The sequence below is a fragment of the Morone saxatilis genome, unplaced genomic scaffold (genome assembly GCF_004916995.1).
Source record: "Morone saxatilis isolate NCDOM2014 unplaced genomic scaffold, NCSU_SB_2.0 Contig0, whole genome shotgun sequence".
NCBI lineage: Eukaryota > Metazoa > Chordata > Actinopteri > Moronidae > Morone > Morone saxatilis.
The window spans coordinates 9,301,032-9,324,517 of record NW_023339650.1 but is presented as its reverse complement, the minus strand read 5'-3'; the positions used below and the strand labels follow the sequence as shown (position 1 = coordinate 9,324,517).

Below are 23,486 nucleotides of genomic sequence, written 5' to 3'. Positions count from 1 at the left end.
AGAGAGAGAGAGAGAGACAAACCACACCACTGCCACCCAGCGGCCGCGAAGGCGCGCGTGACCGTGCGCGCGTGCTCTTTGTTATGCCCCGACCTCCGTGAATTTCCATCAGCGGTTATAAGAAGAAGGGGGAAAAAAGCCGACGGCGCCTTTACAACTTCGCAACATTTTACAAGCATATTCATGCACAAGGCCACTCTCCCGCCATTTTGCGTTTTAGGGTGTGGGCTCGAGCCGCTGGTGCGCCGACACACACCCACGCGCCCTGCTGAAGTGTCCGTGAGCAAGACACTGACCCCATGCTGACCTCTGGGGACGTGGAGGGGCATTCGTCCTCCTGCCATTATCATATTAGCATCAGAGGGACGTATCCGCGCTGCTTTCTTATTCCTTTCACCACCATATCTGACGGATTACACATCCAACTGATTCAATAAAGAAGAGACTATATAGGCTCTGCAGGACAACAATTTAATTAGCTCTATATATAACCTAGTTAATGAGGTACTTAACAGGGAGACGTTAATTACAGATTCTATATGGCCCTGCTTTTTTCTGCAGGGCATCCTCTCTCTTCTCTGAGACTTTAAATGGGATTAATCAATCATATTTTTGCACATTTAATTCATCGGCGCCAACGTGCTGCTACAAACGGTTTCATACTCATCTCCTATTTATTTATTTAGCCTATATATGGTGGTTATTTCCACCATTTGTGGTGAAGGCTATAAATACACTTCTGTCACATACAACAAAAAACAAACAAAAAACAAGTAATCTTCCAAAAAAACAACAACAGAATATGTCAGGAAATATGACGATCAGCCTGTTAGTTAAAAGTATGAATAATTGAAAGGTGGTAAACGCAGCAGACAGTGCATTGAAAGCAGGCGAAAGGGGAGGAGGGGATGGGGAGTTTATTTTCCAACAGGGGGCAGAATCACTCTGCAAAATCTCTCTCTCTCTCCCTCTCGCTCATTCTTTCTGATCCTCTCTTTCTCTGTCACGTAGCCTACACACATAAACACACACACTCGCACACACCCGCACAACGGCACACGGGCAACGCCGTAAGATCTGTTGTTTTTCTCTGCAAGCAATTTTCACCTCCTACCAGCTGCCTTAAAAATGTCCTTTAAATAGACTGATCTGAGCCCAGCGGGTGTGCTGTTTTTTTAACAAATAAACTTTTGAGCCCGATCAGAGAAGTGTAGATTAGTTCCAGGGTGTCTAATATATTTTAGCAAATGAAGCCGAAAGGTTGCGGGGACCCCAACGTTTAAAACGTGCTAAAATGATTAAACAGACTTGATTTTTGACAAAGTGCAAAAGAAAGTTTTCTTCCCTCCCCGGAGCTGAAATTAAGTTCTCCTCTAAGGTTACTGTTTGGGATTAGTCTATGGTCTTAAAAAAATAATATGAATCACAGTGAATTTTATTCTTCTCTCCTAAGGGCCTCACGGTTACATCGGGGTCCTGACCCCGGAGCTGGTTGGTGGGAGTTGTGGTTTCATGCTCTTTCATGCTTAATTAAGTTTTAATTAAAGCAAAATCTGGATGTTTGGAGCTTATAAATGATAGAATGAAACATGGCAAAGCAAAGGCATTGGGTAGTTGATGTTTTGCCACGTTGCTTTTATTTCTGCTGCTCATTAGACAATCAGACAATAAACATTAAATGCATATTTCAAGTAAAGATTGAGACTCTCAGAGATCATGATGATCACCATAAAGCAGACCTTTCTCCTTTTATATCAAACAACAAAACCGAACTTATGTGATATCTGTAGGTTATCTGCGCGTTTAACGTATTCATGTTGAATGTATAAGTTCAGACTGCAGTTTTTATTTTGTTTTTCCACAATATCCGCACATAGCAAGTAGAATATAGAATATTTGATTAATGGCAACGGTACAAAAAAAACAGTAACTAGTTACGTTACTTGAAAATGAAGTCTTATAATGAACTGATGATTAAACAGATCAGTAAACGTTACAGTCGATGGGTTACTCTTCCTGTTCTAAAGCCAAATTAGGGAAAAGTGGATTTTTCTTTGGATGTGAGTGATTTGAATCAGACAGACAACTTAAGAGATTCATACTTTCCGTAATGAATTAACTCAGCAAATAACCTCTTTTTCTATCATCACAGCACACTAGACAATAACAGCCAGGAGCTTCTTATGTTGAACTCCTTAAACAAATGTTGACAAGAGAAATGTCACAAGCAACTGGACCATGCTGAGAGTTATTGGATTTTATTAGATAACATACAAACCTTTGATAAGTCGTCGAAGGAGGATTTGGAGATCACTTCACCTATTTGGCCGTTTTACTGCAGACACCTTTTGTCAGTGTCAGACGAGCACAGCTCGAACTTATTCAGGACTCACAGAGACCTGAACCGAGAGCTTGTATCTCTCTGCAGTGATTCTCATAACTAACTGTATTTCTGCTGTATGGTGACGGTGACATACGAATATAATTAACGTTAAAGGGCGGGTGACCCCTGGGATTGGCAGTCACCTCTCTATAACTCCTTCTCAAAGATGGAGAAATGTAAGAGTGCAGTATGTTACATCAATGCAGCACAACAGGAATCCATCCACTCTCTGAAAGGACAGAGGCTTCGTTGATTTTACTGTTATCATATGCAGCTGTGAAAAAAAAGAAAACAAGCCACCAAGCCAGACCACAGAAACAGGCCTTGACTGTCAGCTTATTTTACAAATCCTCACTCCTTTCAGAGATCTGATAACTTTTACTCTTCAGATGTGTATTTGTTGTGATTTTGAAAATAAAAAAACATAGCAAGCAAAAAAAATTTAAAATGTACAAATGTGACAATCTGCCAATGTCTTCTCTGATTATAACTCTTGTTGCAATACACTGATCATACATACAGTCAGTCGTATTAAAACAGCCCCGTTGATAGATCTCCGCTTTAACAAGCTGGCTCTGAAAATGTGTCTCCTCGTTGACAATGCACGTATCTCCCAAGGTCAAATTACCACAGCGTCCTCTTAAAGGGGATGTTTGTTATTGTTAGCATGTAAAGACATTCAGTAGAGAGATATGATAATAACCAAAGGGACTGTGGTGACCTCCAGTCAACCAAGGATTATCAATAAAACACAAAAGCCTAATAAAATAAAGCAGGGGAGATTTTATTAGAGGTGCAGATCAGCGTGCCTTTACAGGTTTCTGCATCAAAACTTTATTCAAACAACTTTTCATTTAATTTGACCTGCAAATATCAGCAGGCTGTATATGAGACTTTCAGCTCAGTTGAATTCAACTTTATTTCTCCACAAGTCAAACGTGTTTGTCTTTTGCAAAGGTCTTAAAGTTTAAAGGTTAAAGTTGATCCAAGTTGATTTGGAGACATCAGCGCTCTTTTACATTCCATAGGACAGTTTTCATATTGACGTCAGGAGCACATTAGTCAGCTGATTATATGTGGGCAAATCATGCAGTTTTCAACAATTAAGAGATTGTTGTAAGATGTCTTAATACAGCTGTGTCAGAAAATACTTAAAGGGCTAAAAAAAAAATAAAACAGCTCAGCAGCCTGATTTTCAATCTGACAACACAAAGATGTATTTCTGTTAAACTTGTGCGCTTTAAACGGATTGTGTTGAGGATGACGCTGAAAAGACTAGTATATAGAAAGTGTTTATTTAATAGGGTTTTATCGCTTCTAATACATCGTTATTCACCTAGTCAGTTACTGGATTTGAGGGTTGTATTACTGGGCGAGACTTTTATTTTGAAGGAATTAGATAAACCTATTAAAAACACATACAATTTGTCAATACATATACAGCAGCACAAGAGCAAGAAGGTTTGGGGCATCACGCAGTATGTGTGAATAGGGAAACTGTAACAGACCAATTCTGACATCAGGCTTGTGACGCCTAAAATATGATGATGTAATGTGATGTAAGAGACGCCGAGATGAGAAGTGGCTGGTGATGCACATCGCGATAAGAGACATATCTTGGAGGAAAAGCACCGGGGGAGAGAGTGGAGGCTAATCTATTTCACAACCAGACCCGAGCCAAAATGGACTTTGGACAAAGCGCGGAGTCAGAGGTCACCGCGATAGCTGCAGCGTGTGTGGCCGTGCACTAGACCGCAGTCCTCCTCCGGTTCTACATCATGAAGGATCAGACTGACGACCAGCTCTCGCAGACCCCCCTCCCCCCAAAATGATGCAGCCTGAAATTATCGGAATTTGTAAAAGCTGTGCATGCCGCAGCGACAGGCAACATTTAAACTGAATAAATAGTTTTTCCCCCCCCTCGAGAGTTTAACCCGTTGACTGCTGCTAGTGGTCATAAACATGTGGAAGAACCGCGCAGAATTTTATGGCGCCAGACTAAATAGACAGACGGGTGTGTTAACTGCACTGAGTTACAATGTAAAAATAAAAATAAAAATACAAGGAAATAATAAATCAGAGAGGCGAGTGTTGCTGAAACTTTCTTCAGCACTGCTTCTCTGGAAGATGCACTTCTCCAGGTATTTTTTGCCATAGAGGAACAATCCTGTGCCACATGATAACTATAGCCTGAGGGGTTTTTTTCTGATGGTTTTGGGGAAATTTTGGCAACACTGTAAGGAGCAGTTTGCACCATTAAAAGCCATCTGCACGCAGCCCAATCAGAAAGTTAATAATGCACTTGTGTGTTTTTTTGTATGCACTTCCTTTACAGAGTTAGTTGTCATGTGGTTCCGACTGCATTGCACACTGATTACACACGTTTTTGCTGACATCATGGAAATGTAGAAGTGACCTACTCTGCTCACTCACACCGTAACTGATGACTGCCTCAAGACTCTGGTTCCTCACATGAAAAACAGCAACATATGCATGATGAATGGCTGAGTTAAAGTCTTACAGACACGGTGGTAGAACCATGAGTGACAATGCTTTGGATATTAAAAAGGGGCTTATAGCTTTACTCGAGTAAAATGCCTATTGGTTGTAAAAAAATATATATATTTACATGTTGTGCGTCATTTCAGTCCCTTTCCATCAGCTCATCTTTTTCTTTAACAGAGAAAAGCACATTCGGTTTATGCTGGATTAAAGTCTTCAGGGTACTTAATGAATAGAGAAAGTAAAAATGTCAACTTGATGTAATAATAATAATGATAATATATGCTTGTCTCATCAGTTTTACCAAATTTCCTCTCATATGGTGTGATTAAACAGGAAAAACCATCGAGGGATATGTGTTATTTCCTGGTTTCAGCTCTTCAGTGTACTTATTAATAGAGTGCCCTAACAGTTTAGCCACAGAAGTTACAATGTTCAACATCCCATAAACCAAAAGTGTTACTTTTTTATAGGATAGGACTCCAATAGTCTGTGTGCAGATACAGCAGATCTGTGTGTGAATACTTTGTGCGGGTAAAATCTGTATATTAAAGACTGCAAAGGAGATGATAGGAGTCCATTAGTTTCTCCAGTTTTCGGTGAGATCATCTGTGAAGAATATTTTTGTTTCAGTTTATTCAGACAATCAAGCAGATAATTACATTTCATCTCATTTTGGTCGTTTTCCCCCCTCAAACTTTAGTGCACAAGTTTGTCTTTAGCCTCTTTGGTGCAAACTGCACTCATTGAGTCTTGTACAGCAACAAGGAGGCGGCAAAAAACACCACATGCGAGCATTTCCCCAACAAGATCATGCTTCCTATAACATCTCGGACGACCCTCCTGTAGTGATTCCTCGACATTTGCCAGCGCCAACTCTGGGTATAATCGCCTCAGCTCTTCGGCTCAGCCCTGCTGCTCCACACGCTATACATCAGCTGATCCGTCACGTGGTCTGGTGTCGTGGGTCACCTCTTCGCAAAATGGAGTTGTCTGAGTCTGTGCAGAGAGGGCTGCAATCTCTCGCCGACCCGTCCGCCTTCGCTCACACCAGCTACCAGGTGCTGTTTGACGTGTCTTTCCGGAGCCTGCTCTCGTCTCACGCCGACCCTGGAGTCCTCGGTGAGCCGCCGCCGCCGCTTCCCAGCCGCCGCCGCTTTGTCTCCGCCGCTGTTTCCGGTTTCTCTCCGTGTGGATGTTTCAGAGGAGCTGCCTCGGTGTTTCTCGCTGCTTTTGACGGCGCCGCAGTGGTGCAGCGAGTTGCTCTGAACCGGTTTTCCTCGCGTTTATGTTAGGATCTTTAACGAGGCGGCGAGGTGGATCCGCAGACAGCCGCCCGTCAGCTGGGCTCTCAGCGATCTTCGCCCCCTTTTTCCTGCTGCCTGCTTTACATTCAGCAGCAGTCACACAATCACACGGCCACTCGGGATGCCTTTTGTCATTTAAACTGGCATCAAGTCTCCTCAGCACATTAGAAACACTATGTTAGGCTATTTCAATCGCCATTAGTCAAAGCTGATGATGGATACACACCCGATTGTCCGCTTTAACCAGCGGGTCTTTGAACGCAGCAGACCTCTGGATAGCCTATTGCTAATTTTGATCGGGTTTAAGCAGCAAATATAAATGATGCAAAATGACAGCAGACCTCTCTCCTTCGTGCAATGTTTACATCTGCTACTATCTCATCGCTGCTTCTCGTGTTTTCGCCGACCACGCGTTGTCCAACTTTCTGCAGCTCTTTTTAATGGCAGAATTATTTAGAAAGTGAAATGTTCAGTATACAAACAAACAAAGGACCCCTGGCTGATGCAGCTGAGGGGTCCATTCACATGCAAATCGTCATTGATTTCCATTCTACACGTCAATCTGGAGAGCACGAGTATGGATCGCCAATCCTACACCATTTAAAGCAATCAAACTTCTGTGCCTATGGAGGAATAAAAAGCTGCGTGGTCTAACTGCGTGTGTGTGTGTGTGTGTGTTTTGCTGTGGTTACAGATCAGCCCGAACTGAAGCAGATCGACCAGATCCTGCTCAAACAGAGTCACGCTGCAGCGACCACCTTCATACTGGAGGCGGTCAAACAAAACGCAGACAAGTCAACGATAAGGTAGGCGACGTTAGAGACAAGAAGGTTTCCTGTGAACGTGTAGTCAATACATGCTGCACACGCTCGTAGTGAACTTCTAAAAATACGCTCATTAGGTTGTCTGTTCATGGGTGAACAATTGTGCTCATATCAGACATTGTGGCAGGAAATATGTGGCTCTAGAGCATGTTGTTTGCTCGGTATTTACATGTAAGGACAGTATAATGTGACCTGCGGATTGCATCTCCCAAGAGACCATAGACCTACCCAAGATTACAGCAATGAGTTTAAAGTCTGTCCCGTACAACTAGAAGAAAACACCATAGCCTGCTTTTAAAATACTGCAGAGCAATGTGACTCTCAGGAGCTGTTGTTACTGAAATTACTTAATTAGCCATGTCCCAGATGTGCAACTGGGATGTCTTGCTTGTGTACTAGCAGCAGTGTTCCCACAGATAAACAATCAATTAACATTATTAAGCAACGTTTGGAATCGCCAGTGAAGCCATACTTAAGTGTTATGGAACTTGCAAATGGACGCAAATCAGCTGGAGTAATAAGTGCTATTTGGAAATGGGTCTGGGCAGCTTATTATTAAAACTCAGTTTCCCACAGTGGTCCATCTGCGTTGCCTTTGCTTTGTAGTCATTCTTTGGGTGTTTATAATAAGAGAGGGAAGGTGTAGTCATCATCAGAGTTGGATGAAGATGAACATGTGATTGTCCAAAACAAGCACCAATACACAGCTAAAGAATCCCTCAGACTTCTAGGAAAGTTTTTTTTTTTACTTTTGTTTTCTTTTTGACCCCCTTTAAAAAAAAAACTTTAAAACTTAAAAAAATATTCACTTAGACAACAGAGACACCAACCTTTAAACTACTAAAGCACTAACACATGTGTTTCTCTGTAAGCTCTTTTTTTATAAAGGGAAAAAATGCATGGGTTACAATTAAAATCCAAAAACGTGTCCAAGAATTTGACCACCTTAAAAAAAAAAAAAGAGAGTGTAAAGTAAACAGTTTGGTGTTTTTTTTCTTGCAGCTCCAGCCTTGAAGAACTCACATTCAGTGCAGAGAGAATAGAAATATTCTACAGCACATATCAGGTGACAGTTAAAACACTGTTGCATTCATTAAATCGGGTTTTCTATCATGAATTCTTGTAACTGTGGCGGACTTCCCCATAACTCAACGACGTGTTTTGTTTTACAGAAACATAAAAAAGAACTGGAACACCTATTAGCCAGGTAAGCCTGAGCTGTGAGAGATTTGTGGAGGTGAAGATGTTATTTTTAAGATTCATTTGTTGGCAGAATTATAACGGTTTAGCTCATTGATGATTACACACTGAAGGTACATTTTTAATCGTCTCCACATCACTGTGAATGAAAATTACGCATGGATCCTCCTGAGTGAATATCAGAGTTTTGACACTCTGGCTTTGGAAACTGAGGGAAGAGCAACCCGGTTGTTGCTTCGGCCCAGTCAGGGAACAGAGAGGGTATTTTGCGTGTCAGGACGAAAAGGTCAAGGAGTGTGATTAATTGCAATGTAAATGCTCCTTTATGGCGCACCATAAACAAACGCTCTTTGTGAAAGAGCCAGATTGTCTGCAAACAAATTGTCAATTCATATAAAACACGGAGAGTCTTTTAATCACACACTAAAATGTTATGGTACAAAAACCTTGGGACATATGGTTAAATAACCTCAAACGGCCTACTCATTGAATACTGAAAGGCTAAAGAAAATCTGCTAAAATAAATGATAACGTGAGATACTTTTTCAGAACACATAGGCTGTCACTTTGATCCTGACTGTCTGCTGCAACAGCATCGTTAAATGACTGTATGTTCATGAAGGTAACCCCCCACAGTCCCTGCTTATTTTCTGTGTAATGTCCTACATTAAAAGCTCTTTTTCTGTCATCCTCTATAGCATAGGAAGGCGTCCGCCTCAGATTAACGACGTGTCATGGCGTCTACAGTACCACATGAAGGTACACAAAACACGAGTTTTTGGAGCACATTTTGTCTTCTTGTTGCGCAGTGTCTTGCGCCAAAGTTAAAATATTGTATCCCCAACAGAACGAACAGGTCGATAAGGTCAACGAGCCTTTCTACTCGATTTCATTGAACACAGAGGTGAGACTTGGAGCACGTTTTTAAGCCTCCACTTTCACGCTGTTGTGCTTCTGTGGGTAAAATTGTTCCTTTTTGTTAGAATGAAGGATGCTCGGAGGATATCGACTTCACCTGCACAATGGAGCAACTGCAGGTAGAGGAAGGAGTTTGTTTCTTGTTGCCTTTTAATGGACCTCAACTTGCTCTCCTTGTGGCATTTTTATTCCAGAGTTGCAGTTGCACCATGCCATACTCAGCCTCCCTACCAATAAAACAAAAATAAAAGTAGACGCATTGGGCTGGTTGGTGTACGGAGAGGTTTCCACTTCAAACAGGGCAACTTCCAAAGAAAATACATGTGTTTAATTGTATCGTTACATCTTTGCGCTTTCGTGGGTTTCATTGCTGCAGATAAAACTTTAAAATACAAAATACATGTAAACACTAAGAGATTATATTGGTGGTGATACATTAAGTTCATCTAATATGATAAGAAATGTTATATGGACATAAAGTTCCTGTATGACTTCGGCTGTTTGATATTTTTCTGACCTTTTATTTGAATAATGTAAGCTGCAGTCAGATTCACGATGCAAAATATTTGATGAATTCAGTTCGGACATACAGTCTGCTGTCATTCAGTGTCCAGTCAGACTTACTCAGAAAAAAAATCAGATTGTGTTTAATTCTTTTATAGTATAGAGTATAATTCATGGCGTAAATATTATTTTTTTCACTGGATATTTTAGGTAATGCCCGACACTTTTATTCCTATTGAAAATGATCAATGGTTGCTTGTTTTCAGGATTTGGTGGGGAAGCTCAAAGACGCTGCCAAGAGTGTGGAGAAAGCCAGTCAGATGTGATGTGCCGGTGTCCTGTTTCCTCGCCTTTTCTGCGCCACAAAGCACTGAACTTCAGCAGATTCCAGCGGCATTACTCGTCTCTTAATAGCTTCTTTTGTACCTGACATTGACGTGCCATGCATGCTATACGAGAGAATTACCATTCCAACTTGTGTTTCAATAAAACAAACAAAAATAAAAAGTCCACCTTGCGCTTTGAATAATTTCAGGGCTTGATGTGCTCACACTGATCCAGCAGTGTTACTTGTCTTTGTAAGAACACTGCAATTTGGTGGGGGGAAATATTTTTTAATAAATACAATTGATGGCACTCTGAAATTGTAGGTTTTGTGTCGGAGAGATGTTTAACTTTTTTTTTTGAATATGGAGCCAGTGGAGTGACTGGTAGGCATGCGTTTTGTCAACACTTACCAACGCTGAATAGGATTTTTGCCATAGTTTCATGACAGCAGTGTATTTTCTTTCCTGCAAAGGGGATCAGACCAGCTTTTTTCTCTGGATGGCTCTGGCCGATGGGAGCTATTTATATATTTTTAAAAAACCTACTAACAAAGATCTATGACTTTACAGACTTATGTGAATATTTGGTCGCCCTTTTAGACTTTCTGCACCTCCGCTGAAAGTTCAAAGCTCCTCATGCAGCTGAAGCACCACGGCGGCTCAGATTCCATAAACATCCGAGATGCCTTCATTTTCTGCGGCGCTGGCTGAGGGATAAAGGATCCAATTCATCAAGTTGGAAGTTGCGGGGCATTTCTTGCAGATGTCAGAACAGCCTGTGACAAAGGTTTGACACCAGAGCCATTTGTCACACGGACGTATTTTAACCAAGTGCGTGGGTCTCTTTTTTTAAAAAAAAAACAGCGCTGAGTGGAGCTGAATAAGGTAGCTGTCTAATCCTCCAATAGACTGCATGTTTTCTACTGGGTGGATTGAGGCGTTTTTTCACGGTCAAAACGACATGAACGTGTGTGAGTGCGTGTTGCTGCAGTTATTTTTAACATCAGAGAGGCGAGGGAACACCATCAGCAGCCTACTTTCTAGACGCCCCTATCACATTGCCCATTTGAGCGAAAAAGTAGGATGCATATTTTGTGCATGTGCGGTGTCTTTTCGTGTTGAAAAGTGCATCAAACTGTATGAATGTGTATTATGGGCTATTTTAAACCATGCGTCATACATTACAAAGACCAGAATACACCGACAGTACATTTTATGCGCCCTTACGCAGCTGCCGGGTGTCATTTCAGCTCGAGAAAAGCGCAAACTCTTCTGTTCTTTGTGAGATTTTGCGGTTAAAAGGCTATTCGGCTGTACGTGTGTGTTTTGTGTGTTATTTTATATCATGCGTAGTAGATTGAGAGAAACAGCGTACACCGACAGTAATTCCTGGGCACCCTTAAGCAACGAGACCACGTGACCAAAGCGGGGCGGTCGAACTACAAGCCATTTTGGGGACGGTGTCAGTTTCCACGGAGCACACACACACTGCTGCATTTCACTGGGGGTGAAGCGGATATTTTGGAGGCAAAGTTATCGGTACTGAAGTGGAAGCCTCCCCGAACCGAAGCCGGGGGACTGGACCGTTTCCACGCCGCAGATCGGATACGCACACAGCGCGCAAGCGGCGAGGAAAAGAGGAGTTTTTATTCGCACATCTGAAATGCGCTCCGGTCCGCCGTGCGCTCTCCGCCACTGACAGCGTCTGCAGCCTGCTTCAAGATGGCGGCTCCGCTTCTATTCATTTTCTGCTGATCGCCTCCCAACTTTCATTGTCTATTCGCCTCAAGACCCACCGATTCCCAGCCGAGCCTCCAGGTACGTCTTATTCGATATCGTCTCTAACTAACGGGGGCAGAAGGCGAGGTTTGGGCTCGGTGCTTTTGTGTTTTTCTACGTACCGATCCAGCGGTGGATGTGGAGCTTGCAACGGTGGCTGCAGCGATCAGCGACGTGGAGCTCCGTGTGTGTGTCTGCGCACCACTTTTTTTTTGTAAAAGATGTTCCCCGCTCGGGCACAAACGCGAATTAAGAGTCACGCACACCCGGTGCTGCATGGTCTAGTGTCCAGTGATCTGTCCGTATAAGTTGATCGCGGTCGGGGTTTGCCTTGAGTCGTTTGGATTTATGTAAAGTGGAAGATCTCGGGCGAAGCAGGCTGTGTTGGCTGAGATGTTAACAGCAGCAAGTGCTCCAAACGGTCTTTCTGTGCCCGTATTTCCACACAGCGTCTTTATTTTATAGAGTCGGGGTGTTTGGGGTGTTGGGAACCGAGTGTGATGTTGCTTTTAGGCGTATATGACCCAATGTTGGATTTATTAACTTAACTTGGATGGCTCCCATAAACGTGACACGGACACAAACCGTTTCAATTGTGCATAAATGTTTCATGACGGCTGCTTTGGTAAACACTGGTTCATCGTTTATCACGCACTGTGGCCGTTTGTCTCCTAGTGTGTGATTCTCTTAATTAAGAAGGGTGGTTGGATTTTAGGGAAATTAAAAAAAAAATGTAGGCGACACATCGGCCAGGGTACAAAAGGCTGCGTCTCGGAAGCAGCCAAAGCTTCGGTAAATTCCTTTGATTTCATATGAGCTATGGCCACCACAGTTTGTTTGTTTGTTTGTTGACATTTAAGCTCATTATGGATTTCCATATTTTCCCCAACCTTCATACGGCCAAATGCTGGCGCACTGTGTGGCTCTCAATGTGGGGATACAGGACAGACAGACATGAGCCAGAGCCTCTTTTTGGGGGGGTAAAAAATTATCATTTTACTCGTGAATGCTGTTGGGGAGCCTGTGTGTGCTTAATGGGTTAAAATGAATGTATTTCGCCCCACCCGGGTGTGCAGGTAGACAGCCTCTCAGGTGTGTGGATGGATGTGATCATGTAGCCGAACTGACTGGAGGCTTTTACAGCGGGCGATGAGCACACTTTAAGACACGAAATGCAAGTTCTTCTTGTTTGTATTGACTTTAAGTTTAGGGTCATGTGGCCAGTTGGGAATCTCCTGTTTATTCATTTCAAGATTTTTCTAAACTGACAGACATCGGTTAATATGAGGTCTTGGTTTTTCCCATTGCCGATTTTAATTGGGTTATTTCCAGCTGCTGTTGATTTAAGTGCAAGGGGAACCTTTACAGGGGGAACTGTTCTCGTTTGGGAATAAATGAGGTTGGCACGACTTTGGGTCACTGCAAGAACCGAGGGAAAATCTCTCCATTTGTTGTTGCTTTATTGGGGGAATTAAAGGTTGAGTAGCAGCTCTGAATTAATTGAGTATGTGTTATCAACGCCGACTCCAATTAAACCTGGCTGTCCACATAAAATGATGTACACACTGCATCTCCTATGTGCAGCCTGTATTAGTAGCTGTATCCATAATGCGAGTCTTGAACAGCCTTCATTTAGTCCAGCGTGTGTTGGTTGGTGCTGCAGCCATTAAGCAGCATTCGTTCCCACTATCAATGAACTTTCTCCACGTTTGGATTTGTGGAGTGATTGAGCTGAAAGTCTTAGAAAGTGAGCAGCTCCCACAGGACAGAGGGACAGCAGTTGTCCAAACACCAGCCAATCGATTAATGGCGCAACAGGCTCCCTGCTTATATGTAGCTCGACATTATCCATCATTATCCATGTGTGAGGCATCCTTTGAGCGGACTGAGTCGCTGTCCAAACTCGCCTACAGTGGTCTGTTCAGAGACGGCCAGGAGAGGTCGGTTGGAGCATTGAGACCGGCCGGGACTCGGGCATGGTGCCCCGGCTGTGGCTCCATAAAGTAACAGTGGGTTCCGAGCTGGACTGGCTGGCTGTCCTCCAGTGTTTCTAAAGAGGGTCACCTCCCCGTGTCCAGTCTATAGGCGAGGCGACATTTAGACTTTAAATGATGCTGGTTTTTATTTCTTCAAGCAACGGCAAAGGGATGACTCCCAGCCCAGCTTTTAATTAGAACCCCTTTCCCACCATTTCTAAGACACATTCGCCTCATGGCTCTTAAATATTGGATAACATGAATAAACGATGATATTTTGGCTCTGCCTGACTTATTCCGCCGCCTGGGCTCGCGGTGGTTTGTGTCAGAACCGGTTTGGAAAGTTAAAACGCGCGTTGGCACAAAGTACAGGCAGTGTTTACGTTTTAGAAAGTGTTCCGTAATGGCGCAGAATAAATAAGTGTGATCCGGTGTGCGCTTCAACTTCGGCGCAATCGCTTACTGTCTGGCCATGTTGGTGTTGCACGGCGCTGCTTATCGCGCACACGCCGTGGAAAAACACGGCGCAAAAAGCGAAGCGGAATAAAGGCGAGGTTATTCACCGAGTTGGACACTTACACTCCTCCCCGTGGGTCCCTAACGATTTGGGAAGCCCGTGTAAACGCTTTGGATACTGGTTTTATTCGCCCCCTTTCGAAGGAAACCCCGCAGCCCGTTGAACCGATACGGGCTTTTTTTTTTTTTTTTTCCTCCACAAGGGATGATGGCATGCCTGCCTCTCGGCACCTGGCGTAGTCCGACGGTGGTCTGGGAGCCGCGGAGATGAGCTAACGTCGCTCCGTTTGTTCCGGCACACGCCTGATCGCTGACTGTTGCGCTGTTTTGAGGTTGAGAATCGCTCTGTTCCGGTTAGCTTGGCGAGCAGCTCGAATGTGGGCTAAATAATAATATGGCCATAAATGGAGGAGTGCCGGATTTAAAAGCGCTCAGGTCACCCATTACTGTGTGTGGACACCATATGATCTAAGTGAATATGGTTGTCTCCTATCAATACCCATCCCCCCTACTCACCACCACCCACACTCACCCCGGGGCGCCGCAGACCCCGTGTCTAATATTATTTTCCACCAGAACGTCCCGGTGTGGGATTGATGTGTGGGTGTAAAGTGGAGCGGCCGCAACCCGAGTGTGTCCGGTTTTATTGGGGAAAGATCCATTGTGAGGCGCAGACGCCCGGTTTATGTCGGAGGGTAGCCGACATCAGTGTGCGGGGCTTGGTTGGTCCGATTGGTTTAATAAGTCTGGCAGTTCTCTCTCCATATTTGTTTTTTAATTCCGAACATTTCCAGTTGATTCAGGCGACGTTAAAGTGTCACATTAAGCTCCAGATTTTGCAGAATATTTCCACATGTCCACAGTATTCGGTGCCATCGTTGCTCTCTCCTTTTATTGTTTTTATTTTTTAAAACAAGATTATTTTTGGATTCCAGCTCGTTTGCGGTTATCTCCGCGCTGCTATTGCCCCTCTGATGTCGCCATGTGTTAAGCGATGTTGATTTAAAGATGAAGAGGGAGGGAGGGAGAGGAGCGACGGAGCTCCATCGATCCCTCAGTGGAAGTGATTGATTTATGATTATTCACTGCGCCTCGGTCAGGTGACTGTGGCGCTGCTGCCTATCAATCTGCCACCGGGCTCCTTCCCCTTTGGTTATTATTGGATTAGCATAAAAGATGATGTTGCTTTAACACAGTCAAACAAACAGCAGCCTCTTTTTTTCTTCCTCTCTTCCTCCAAATGGTCTGCCCTGCGCTGTGAAGGCAACCTGCAGCCCTCTGATGCCTCCTCGCCTACCATGCATGCAGTGTTTTGACTTGTTCTTTTTTTTTTTTTGTTTCCCCCACGCAGGATTGTTGTTTATTTCTCTCAACATGCATCGGACGACCAGGATAAAGATTACCGAGCTCAACCCTCACCTCATGTGCGTCCTGTGCGGAGGATATTTCATAGACGCAACGACCATCATCGAATGTCTTCACTCATGTGAGCAAACGTGAAACAATGTCTCTCCCTTCGTTGCTGCTGGCTGACAATCTGTTAGCAGCCAGTTACAGCCTACAGGAACCTTTCCCTGCTCATACACATTGATCTGTGTCCCTTTTTTAAACCAGATTTAGTCACCAGTTCACATTCAGGATATACTTTCAGATGACATCTAATACTGACAGTTTTTTTTTTTTCTTTCCTTTTCTGTGCAGTTTGCAAGATGTGCATTGTGCGCTACCTGGAAAACAGCAAATACTGTCCCATCTGCGATGTACAAGTGCATAAAACCAAGCCTCTGCTCAACATTAGGTGAGAACTGTGGTTACAGAATATTCTGCATCGTTTTAGTTTTTCTCAGTTTCCTTTTTATTGTTTTCAAATAGAGATTTAATTATTTTTTTTTTTAGTCAGTCAAGAGTAAGATGCCCTAGTTTCACAAAGTAAACCAACTGTCTTTTTCTTCCTGAACATGGGTTGAACTGATGCACCTTTAGTCTGCCTTTTTCTATTCTTTGTAATAAAGATTTTGTTTTTTGGTATTGGAAATGTTAAGCAGCTACAACAATAGTTTGAACATTCTTTGTTTCCTGTTTCTTGCCCTTTGTGGTTTTCCCCTTTGTTTCCCAACTGAGCAGCTGGATCGGCCAGTCATTGGTTTAAAATATTCACATTATTAGGGACCACTGACAAAATATATGTGAGATCTTTCCACACCCTTGAAGAACTGTTATGAACGTCTATTGTTATGTGCATATTGTGTATGTGCTGTATTACAAGAAAATAGTTTTTTAGGGATGTATGTTAAAGGGTAAAAAAAACATACTTCTCAGTCATAAGCTGTCATCTGTTGTCTTCTCCGTGAGCTTAATTGAATAGGAACGGTTCAACCACTGGTATCAGTTGTTTTTCTAGTTTTAACTGCAAATGTTGATTCCAGTATCTCAATGACTTGACTGAAGTTTCTCTTCCTCTATCAAGGTCTGACAAAACTCTGCAGGACATTGTCTACAAGCTGGTCCCCGGCCTCTTCAAAAGTAAGAGCGCAGAAGTTTGAATCATCTCTGTATCTCGTGTTTACTTCCACTCTGACTCTGCATTCGCATTCTTTCTTTCGATCAGTAGTTTAATGCATTCTCCACCGGCAGTATCAGGACACCACAACAACTGTGTGACCACTTGTTTAAATAAAAGAGTAATGCATGTTTATATAAGGATGTGTGAAGATTTTCAGTGTTTTTCAATGTGTTTGTGCATAATCTGTTCATAAATGTGGTTACTGTGGTTGCTGAGCTCAGATCATTTCTACTGTTATTACATTTCAGTGTTTTTGTTTTCTTGTAAAGTTCTGCTCTTGTGTGGTGGTATATGTAAGTGCTGTTGATCAAACCTCTCAAATTAGGTCATGCAAAACTCATTTCATTGCTAAGTTAAACACACTCCTATAAGGTTGAATGTTATATAAAAAACAAAGTGGGATGTATGGCAGGTTTTGAGGCACAGTTTGTTTTAGCTGTATTGAAAGAATCCATCATGTATTAAATCAAACCATTAATGTTGTGAGTTGTTCCATTGCTACCACCATTCTTGCCTAATTGAATGCACTGCAATGTTCAGATCTATATTTCAGTGAAGACTAATGGTGAACAGACTTGTAATTCATTGTCTTCCTGAATGTCCTCAGATGAAATGAAGAGGAGGAGAGACTTTTATGCTGAGCACCCCGTAGATGGTAAGTTAGAAAGCGTGAAATGTGTTGTTTGTTATGTAATTTCCCTGCCACAATGAAGAGAAAATCACATTTCCTAAACTTTTAGAAGAAACCAAAGACTTTACACTCCGTAGGTGTTTCATTGCAATCCAATGTTCTATTTTATTTTTTATTTTTTATTTTTTACTTGATTTCCTGGGTATTCAGTGCATCCATGTGTGTGTTTTTCTCTAGCTTCTAATGGATCAAATGAGGATCGTGGAGAGGTGGCAGACGAGGACAAGAGAATTATCACAGACGACGAGATCATCAGCCTCTCTATTGAGTTCTTTGATCAGACCAGGTAGTTGTTCGGCTTAGTTGTTGAATAATATTCCACATTTTAATGAGATTTGGTTGTTTTTAACAAGAGTAGCAAATGTAATATTTGATTTAGTTACAATGTGGAGAAATGTCTTTATTAATAATGTCATAATATGCTTAATAAAACATTTAAGCACATGTATTAGGGAACGCCATGTGTTCCATCAGATTTTATTTTAATATGAAATAAAGATATGACCTAAAGATACTGCATTAAAACTGGTTAGATCCAGTCTGAGTGTTAAAAGTATTTTTCTACCAGTCAGTAATTCTGCTGTCCAGCACCAGAAAGCTCCTAAAGGAAGTGACTAATAAATATGTAATGTCTTGTCCCCCACTGTTTCACCATTAATGAAATTATTTTTTTTACTTTATTGTTATTTAATTTAATTTTATGTTCTGAAATATTGTTTCAGGCAGTGACAGCTTTCTTGCTTTCCTTGCAATACTATATACATATTTTAAGGGGTGTTTAAATGAGGAATAAGCTGCAAGCACTGTCTGTGTCAGATAAAGTTTTAGGAAAAAAACTGTAATATCTGTGGAAGAAGAAAAAGAGGAAAACAAAGTGTACTTTTCCCTCAAGTGGTGCATTTTGTAGATACAAAAATATATATTATATTTAAATGTTATCTTATTCATCAAATTTTGTTATAGTGTGTGTGTGTGTGTGGGAGGGTGGGTGTTGACATATAGAAAGACAAATATCACAGAACTGTACATTTATTAATATTCTCCTTTTGTTGTATTCTGTGCAGACTGGGAGTTGGAGTGGAGAACAAGCCTTCAAAAGATCAGGTATGGAGAGCTGATTTTGGCCACACACTCTTCTCTGCCAGAACTATTCCTTGTTAGCATCCCCTAGAGCAAAATATGTATGAACTATATACTACAGCCTCCTTTTTAAAGCGGCAACTAAAGAATATGAATCCGCCACCTCTATTGTAAAATCTGTCCACATACTTTCCTGCATTCTTTTTGTAAAGCAGACTGTGTTCCTGCTGTTAAGGTGGACCAGGCTAGTAGTAATTTAGATGCTTGGTCACTCTATATTAATATACATATAAATATTGTCATATGTATCATTTTGGAATACTCCATTTCCAGGTGGCTAACAAGAGGTACCTGCAGTGTCCGGCAGCCATGACAGTCATGCATCTGAGGAAGTTTCTGCGCAGCAAAATGGACATCCCAAGCACCTACCAGGTCTTTATTGATTTACTGGATTACTTTTCTTTTTAGACAAATAAAATGTGGACATTTTAAATGACTTGAATATACATTTGTTGGTTCAAGAGAATTCAATATCTTTCTTAAATCCAGATATCTTTGCTATATTTTATTCCTTTTAAATTAAAATGCACTTCTTTTCCTCTCTAGGTTGAAGTCATGTATGAAGACGAACCTCTGAAAGATTACTACACGTTAATGGATATAGCATATATCTACACTTGGAGAAGAGTAAGTTATCTTTTTGGACAAAGTAGACTTAATTTCAGTCTGTTTATCCTCATAAAGTTGTGAAACTAACAGTCATAAAGCATAAATGTTTTGGTTTTTTTGCCGCCTATTTATGTACAGAATATATAAAAGTATTGATAATTTTAAGTTAAATAAATGTTGCTGATATCTGATAACCTGTGTTGATGTTGAAATGAGTCTATGTAGCCTACATTATATTTGGCTAATTAACAATTTGAGGATCCTACATTTGATTTTATACACTGCTCAGAAAAAAAGCTTGTAAAATATGGGTTTCCACACTTTTGTTTTAACGGGTGCAATTTGGTCAATTTAAAAAAATATTTTTAATTAAATTTTTGTCATTTAAACATAAAATACATACTGACGGGGAAGGCTCTAGCTCAGCCAATTTTATACAGCTTACATTTCCAAATGTTTCCTTTATCTGGTAGGCCAACATGGGCTTTATTCCCTGAGGAGAGGAAAAATACAACTGATCTGAAAATACATTTAATTCTTGTTGCTGAGAAATGTGCTTCCCCTGTCCTTCAGAATATATTTGGACGTTTAGCCTACATATATTTTAATTTTTAAATAGCCTAATGATGCATTTTGGAGTTAATCCCGTTGTGCTGGTTCCAAACATCTTTAAAACATTGTGTTAAAGGTATTTATTTTTTAGGTTATTCCTTCTCTTCTTTTTTTAAATGCTTTTAATTCAACTTGTAAATCCTCGTATTATGTCTCCATTCAACCCAGAACGGGCCTTTGCCGTTGAAGTACAGAGTCCGACCCAACTGTAAGAAGATGAAGGTGAGCCATGCGCAGCAGGAAGGCCAGAACAGCGCGAGCAGATCCGGTCCGGAGAGCGACTCTGCCAGCGACAAAGCGGGAAGTCCCGCCGGGGCTCCGTCCACGTCCTCGTCGCTGCCGAGCCCCGGCACACCCGCGCAGTCCCCGCACCCGCAGCTCCCGCACGGCCCTAATAACGTCAACGGGACCCCGGCCGCTGCCCCTCCGACCCCGAGCCGGTCTTTCACTCAGTTCGGCAGCGGCGGCAGCGGCGGCAGCAAGCCCCGGAAGGTCTCTCTGAACGGCTCGTCCACCTCCTCAGGATGACGCGGGGCTCCGGACCGAGCCGGACCAGCCAACGCCAGACACCCGCTCAGCTAATACTGTTTTCATGCCAACGTAGTTCCATTGTGTAGACAATGTTATCTCTCTTTCTCTCTCCATTTGTTGTTCTGAATATTATGGCATCATATGTAAGTTTAAACGTAGTGGAATCAGAGGCATTTCAAAATAAAAGGAAGGAGGAAGTTGGGTGGCGTGGGAATTTTTTAATATGAAAAAAAAAGAAAGTTGGAAAGGAAAAGGACAACCATTTATCTTCTTTTTAAAGCTACATCTTTATTTTACAGAAGTGACTGAAGATAGACTTTTATATTTTCTTTTTTTCCAATGAAACGTGTTTATCATGATTATTTCATGTGTGTTGGGATATTTTGAAACTGTCAATTTAAACATGCATGCTCATGATAACACTTTGTTTTTCTATTATGGAAGAGGATTTTGCGTGTTTAACCCCACAAGTGTCATTTTGACGCGTCTTTGGAAGTGTTTCGGGTTTTGTTCCGTCAAAAGGAAAAACCAGTTTGTGTAGCGCTGCTGCCTGGCTTCACGGAATATTTGCCTCTGGAGGAAAACAAAAAAATCAACTTTAAATTGCCTTTTACTGGAAAAAAAAAAAACAGTTTCTTGTAGCTGCAGTGGAATCGGATTGCTTATGCTTCACGTCTTTAACACGTTATAAGCAGTTTTAGAGAATCCACGTGTAAATAGAAACGAAATGCATATTTAATCAGCGATGATGTTATTCTCTTATTCCCTTTCGTTCTGAGGGAATGACTTGGGGTCCTGTTCAGCTCCATTTCATGCTCAATGACAGATGTTTTGATGTCTCCCGTGTTTTCCGTATTTGTATCGCTCGATTGTATGGACAACTTATTGTATTGTTACTGTTGCACAGTATAAAACATCTAAATAAAACATTTTACACTTATGAAAAAAAAAAAGTTCGATTTCCTTTTTATATCATCAGTCAGCCCGATGCTCTGCACCATTGAACCAAATACAGCAATAATAGAAATGGGACTGGCTGCTAAGTGTTTGCAGTGATGGAGGTAACTCAGGTAAGGAAGCCAGCTCTGAGATCTAGCCCGTGATCAAATCATGTTTCTGAATACATCCAGTTAAACATGGAAGCCTTTTAAAGTGTTGTGTTTTTTTTGTGCGTGTTGATAATTTATCCCACAAATAACGACATTTACACTGCACTGAATATCAGTAGTTTCAATGGAAAATGAACTGAGGACTAATCTGTCCTACCAGCTTAAGATTGATTAGGCTATTATTTAACATTCCACAGATAGATGGTATGAAAGAGGGCAGATTTTCTATGCTTTGAATCATTTTGAGGGTTTTCCTGGAATAGTGCCCTTTCGCATCCTCACTCTGATTGGCCATATACGTACCGCCCAAAACGGAGAGACCGGGGAGCAAGTCAGCCAGTTCATCTCCAACGTCGGATTTACCGCTGAAGACACTTGAGAAAGGTTTGTGTTTTTTTCCTCACTATAGTATAGTAATGTAGGCTAAACTATTTTATAAACTATATAACATGAAACCGATCCTTCTGACCGATGATATAGCTAAACCTTTCTTTTAATATGAAAACTAGTCGTGGAAAAGGTCCGATTAATGGATGCGTGAAGCAGGGGGTTGTGCATGTGCAGCTGCATTAGCGGAACCTGGCATACAATACAATCATTCATAAAACTGTTTAAACTTATATTGGATTTCCTGTTTTGTTTTTTTACTGGGATTCATCGGTACATCAGTATTTGGGGAAGGAAAGAGGCTTCACCTTATCCGTTATAGATTCGTCTATAACGGACATGCAAGGTGGAGCTTAGGCCTATTTTACCGCAACGCATTGACGTGTTTGCCAAGTAGCCAAAGGTTTGCATTGTGTAATAATGTAGCCATAACTACTCGGAAACAGTTGCTTCGTATTGTAGCGTCCACCAGGTCAAAAGATGACAAAGTGTTATTCAGCAAACCCCCTTTTATTGCTGTAACAGTAAGGTTACTGTAGGCCGTAACCACGCCAAAACAACCAAGAATCTAAAGTTAGCCCAGACTCCAACTGCGCCCGTGCGTTAAACCTCCAGCACGGTCGCCCACAAACACTTTCACGGGAACTCGCACATATGCCTTGAACCCCATCCCACTCACACCCCCAATCCTTACTCATTCAAATACCAAACTCACGGAACATGTGACATTGCTGCAGGGTGGCTACAGTATTCAATGCAGAAAAATGTCCCCTATGACTGTTCAATAATAGATTATTATTGTTTGTGTATTAATATAAAAGTACAGTCTTTTACTGTGGTTGGTTGAGGTGGAGCTCATTTTTAACAATTGTGCGTAGGACTGCAACTAACGATTATTTTAATCTTTGAATGATCTGCTGAGCGTTTTCTATATTCATCGATTGATTGTTGTTTGTAAAAATTCTCAAAGTATTAAGTACCCAGAGCCCAAAGTGACACCTTCACAAAGCAACAGATTCTCACATTTGAGCAGCTGGAAGAAAGAAAAAATGCACAAACAAATTACGATTCTCAAAATAGTTGGCGAACCCTTTCGTTCATCTTTGTGGAACATTTTAATGCTAAATGTACAACAAATGTTTTACTATGTGCATGTGTTCATTCTTTTATTGATGTTGACCATTTTCACTTACATGTTCCCACACTGGTTAAGTATAAACTTTTCTGTCCTTCATGTTTATTATTTTTCAAAATACCTTCTCCATGACTCATAAGAGAAAAAGAAAAAACAACATACCAGAATAGACTCTGTGCCTTTGTCTCTTCCCTCTTTTGCTCCGGGTCCTGTTATTTGCACAGGAGATCACCATCACCAGACATATTGGAAAAGTTAGTTATTCCTAAAGGTAACTAAATTGGCTTGGTGGTTGGTTGGTTGGTATTTGCCATATCTTTGAACTGGACATAAAGCAAGTTTCTACATACTGTTAAGTTTTACGTTTTTTACAGGTTTGCTTAGATACAGTAGAATCCTCCTGCTCCTTCCTGTATGGTTCAAACTCCATTTTGTACAAATTAAGAATGTCCAATGTTACAAATGTATTTCTCT

General features: G+C 41.6%; 2 protein-coding genes across 3 annotated transcripts; both read left to right on the top strand.

Moving 5' to 3' along the window:
* The first annotated feature begins 5,796 nt into the window (after positions 1–5,796).
* Positions 5,797–10,249, top strand: commd3 (COMM domain containing 3). 2 transcript variants are annotated; one of them, XM_035682391.1, is made up of 8 exons: positions 5,797–6,007; positions 6,887–6,998; positions 8,019–8,082; positions 8,189–8,223; positions 8,915–8,975; positions 9,064–9,120; positions 9,200–9,253; positions 9,905–10,240. In XM_035682391.1, exons 1-8 carry the CDS (start codon positions 5,869–5,871, stop codon positions 9,962–9,964), a joined length of 582 nt encoding a protein of 193 aa, XP_035538284.1. In that variant the 5' UTR covers positions 5,797–5,868; the 3' UTR covers positions 9,965–10,240. The 2 variants fall into 2 exon arrangements, with proteins under 2 accessions (XP_035538284.1, XP_035538292.1); XM_035682399.1 differs by lacking the exons at positions 8,915–8,975; positions 9,064–9,120; positions 9,200–9,253 and having other exon boundaries at positions 9,905–10,249.
* A 704-nt stretch (positions 10,250–10,953) lies between these two features.
* bmi1a (bmi1 polycomb ring finger oncogene 1a) lies at positions 10,954–21,334 on the top strand. Its single transcript, XM_035682379.1, has 10 exons — positions 10,954–11,042; positions 15,587–15,721; positions 15,937–16,033; positions 16,703–16,758; positions 17,406–17,453; positions 17,667–17,775; positions 18,554–18,593; positions 18,903–19,001; positions 19,176–19,256; positions 20,019–21,334. The coding sequence occupies exons 2-10, from the start codon at positions 15,610–15,612 to the stop codon at positions 20,376–20,378; spliced, it is 1,002 nt and encodes a 333-aa protein (XP_035538272.1). The 5' UTR covers positions 10,954–11,042; positions 15,587–15,609; the 3' UTR covers positions 20,379–21,334.
* The last annotated feature ends 2,152 nt before the right edge of the window (positions 21,335–23,486 follow it).

Coding starts and splice junctions, on each gene's coding strand:
- commd3 (XM_035682391.1), top strand. CDS start 5,869: ATGGAGTTGTCTGAGTCTGTGCAGAGAGGGCTGCAATCTCTCGCCGAC. Junction 6,008..6,886: donor CGCCGACCCTGGAGTCCTCG/GTGAGCCGCCGC, acceptor CTGTGGTTACAG/ATCAGCCCGAACTGAAGCAG. Junction 6,999..8,018: donor GCAGACAAGTCAACGATAAG/GTAGGCGACGTT, acceptor TTTTTCTTGCAG/CTCCAGCCTTGAAGAACTCA.
- bmi1a (XM_035682379.1), top strand. CDS start 15,610: ATGCATCGGACGACCAGGATAAAGATTACCGAGCTCAACCCTCACCTC. Junction 15,722..15,936: donor CATCGAATGTCTTCACTCAT/GTGAGCAAACGT, acceptor TTTTCTGTGCAG/TTTGCAAGATGTGCATTGTG. Junction 18,594..18,902: donor ACAAGCCTTCAAAAGATCAG/GTATGGAGAGCT, acceptor CTCCATTTCCAG/GTGGCTAACAAGAGGTACCT.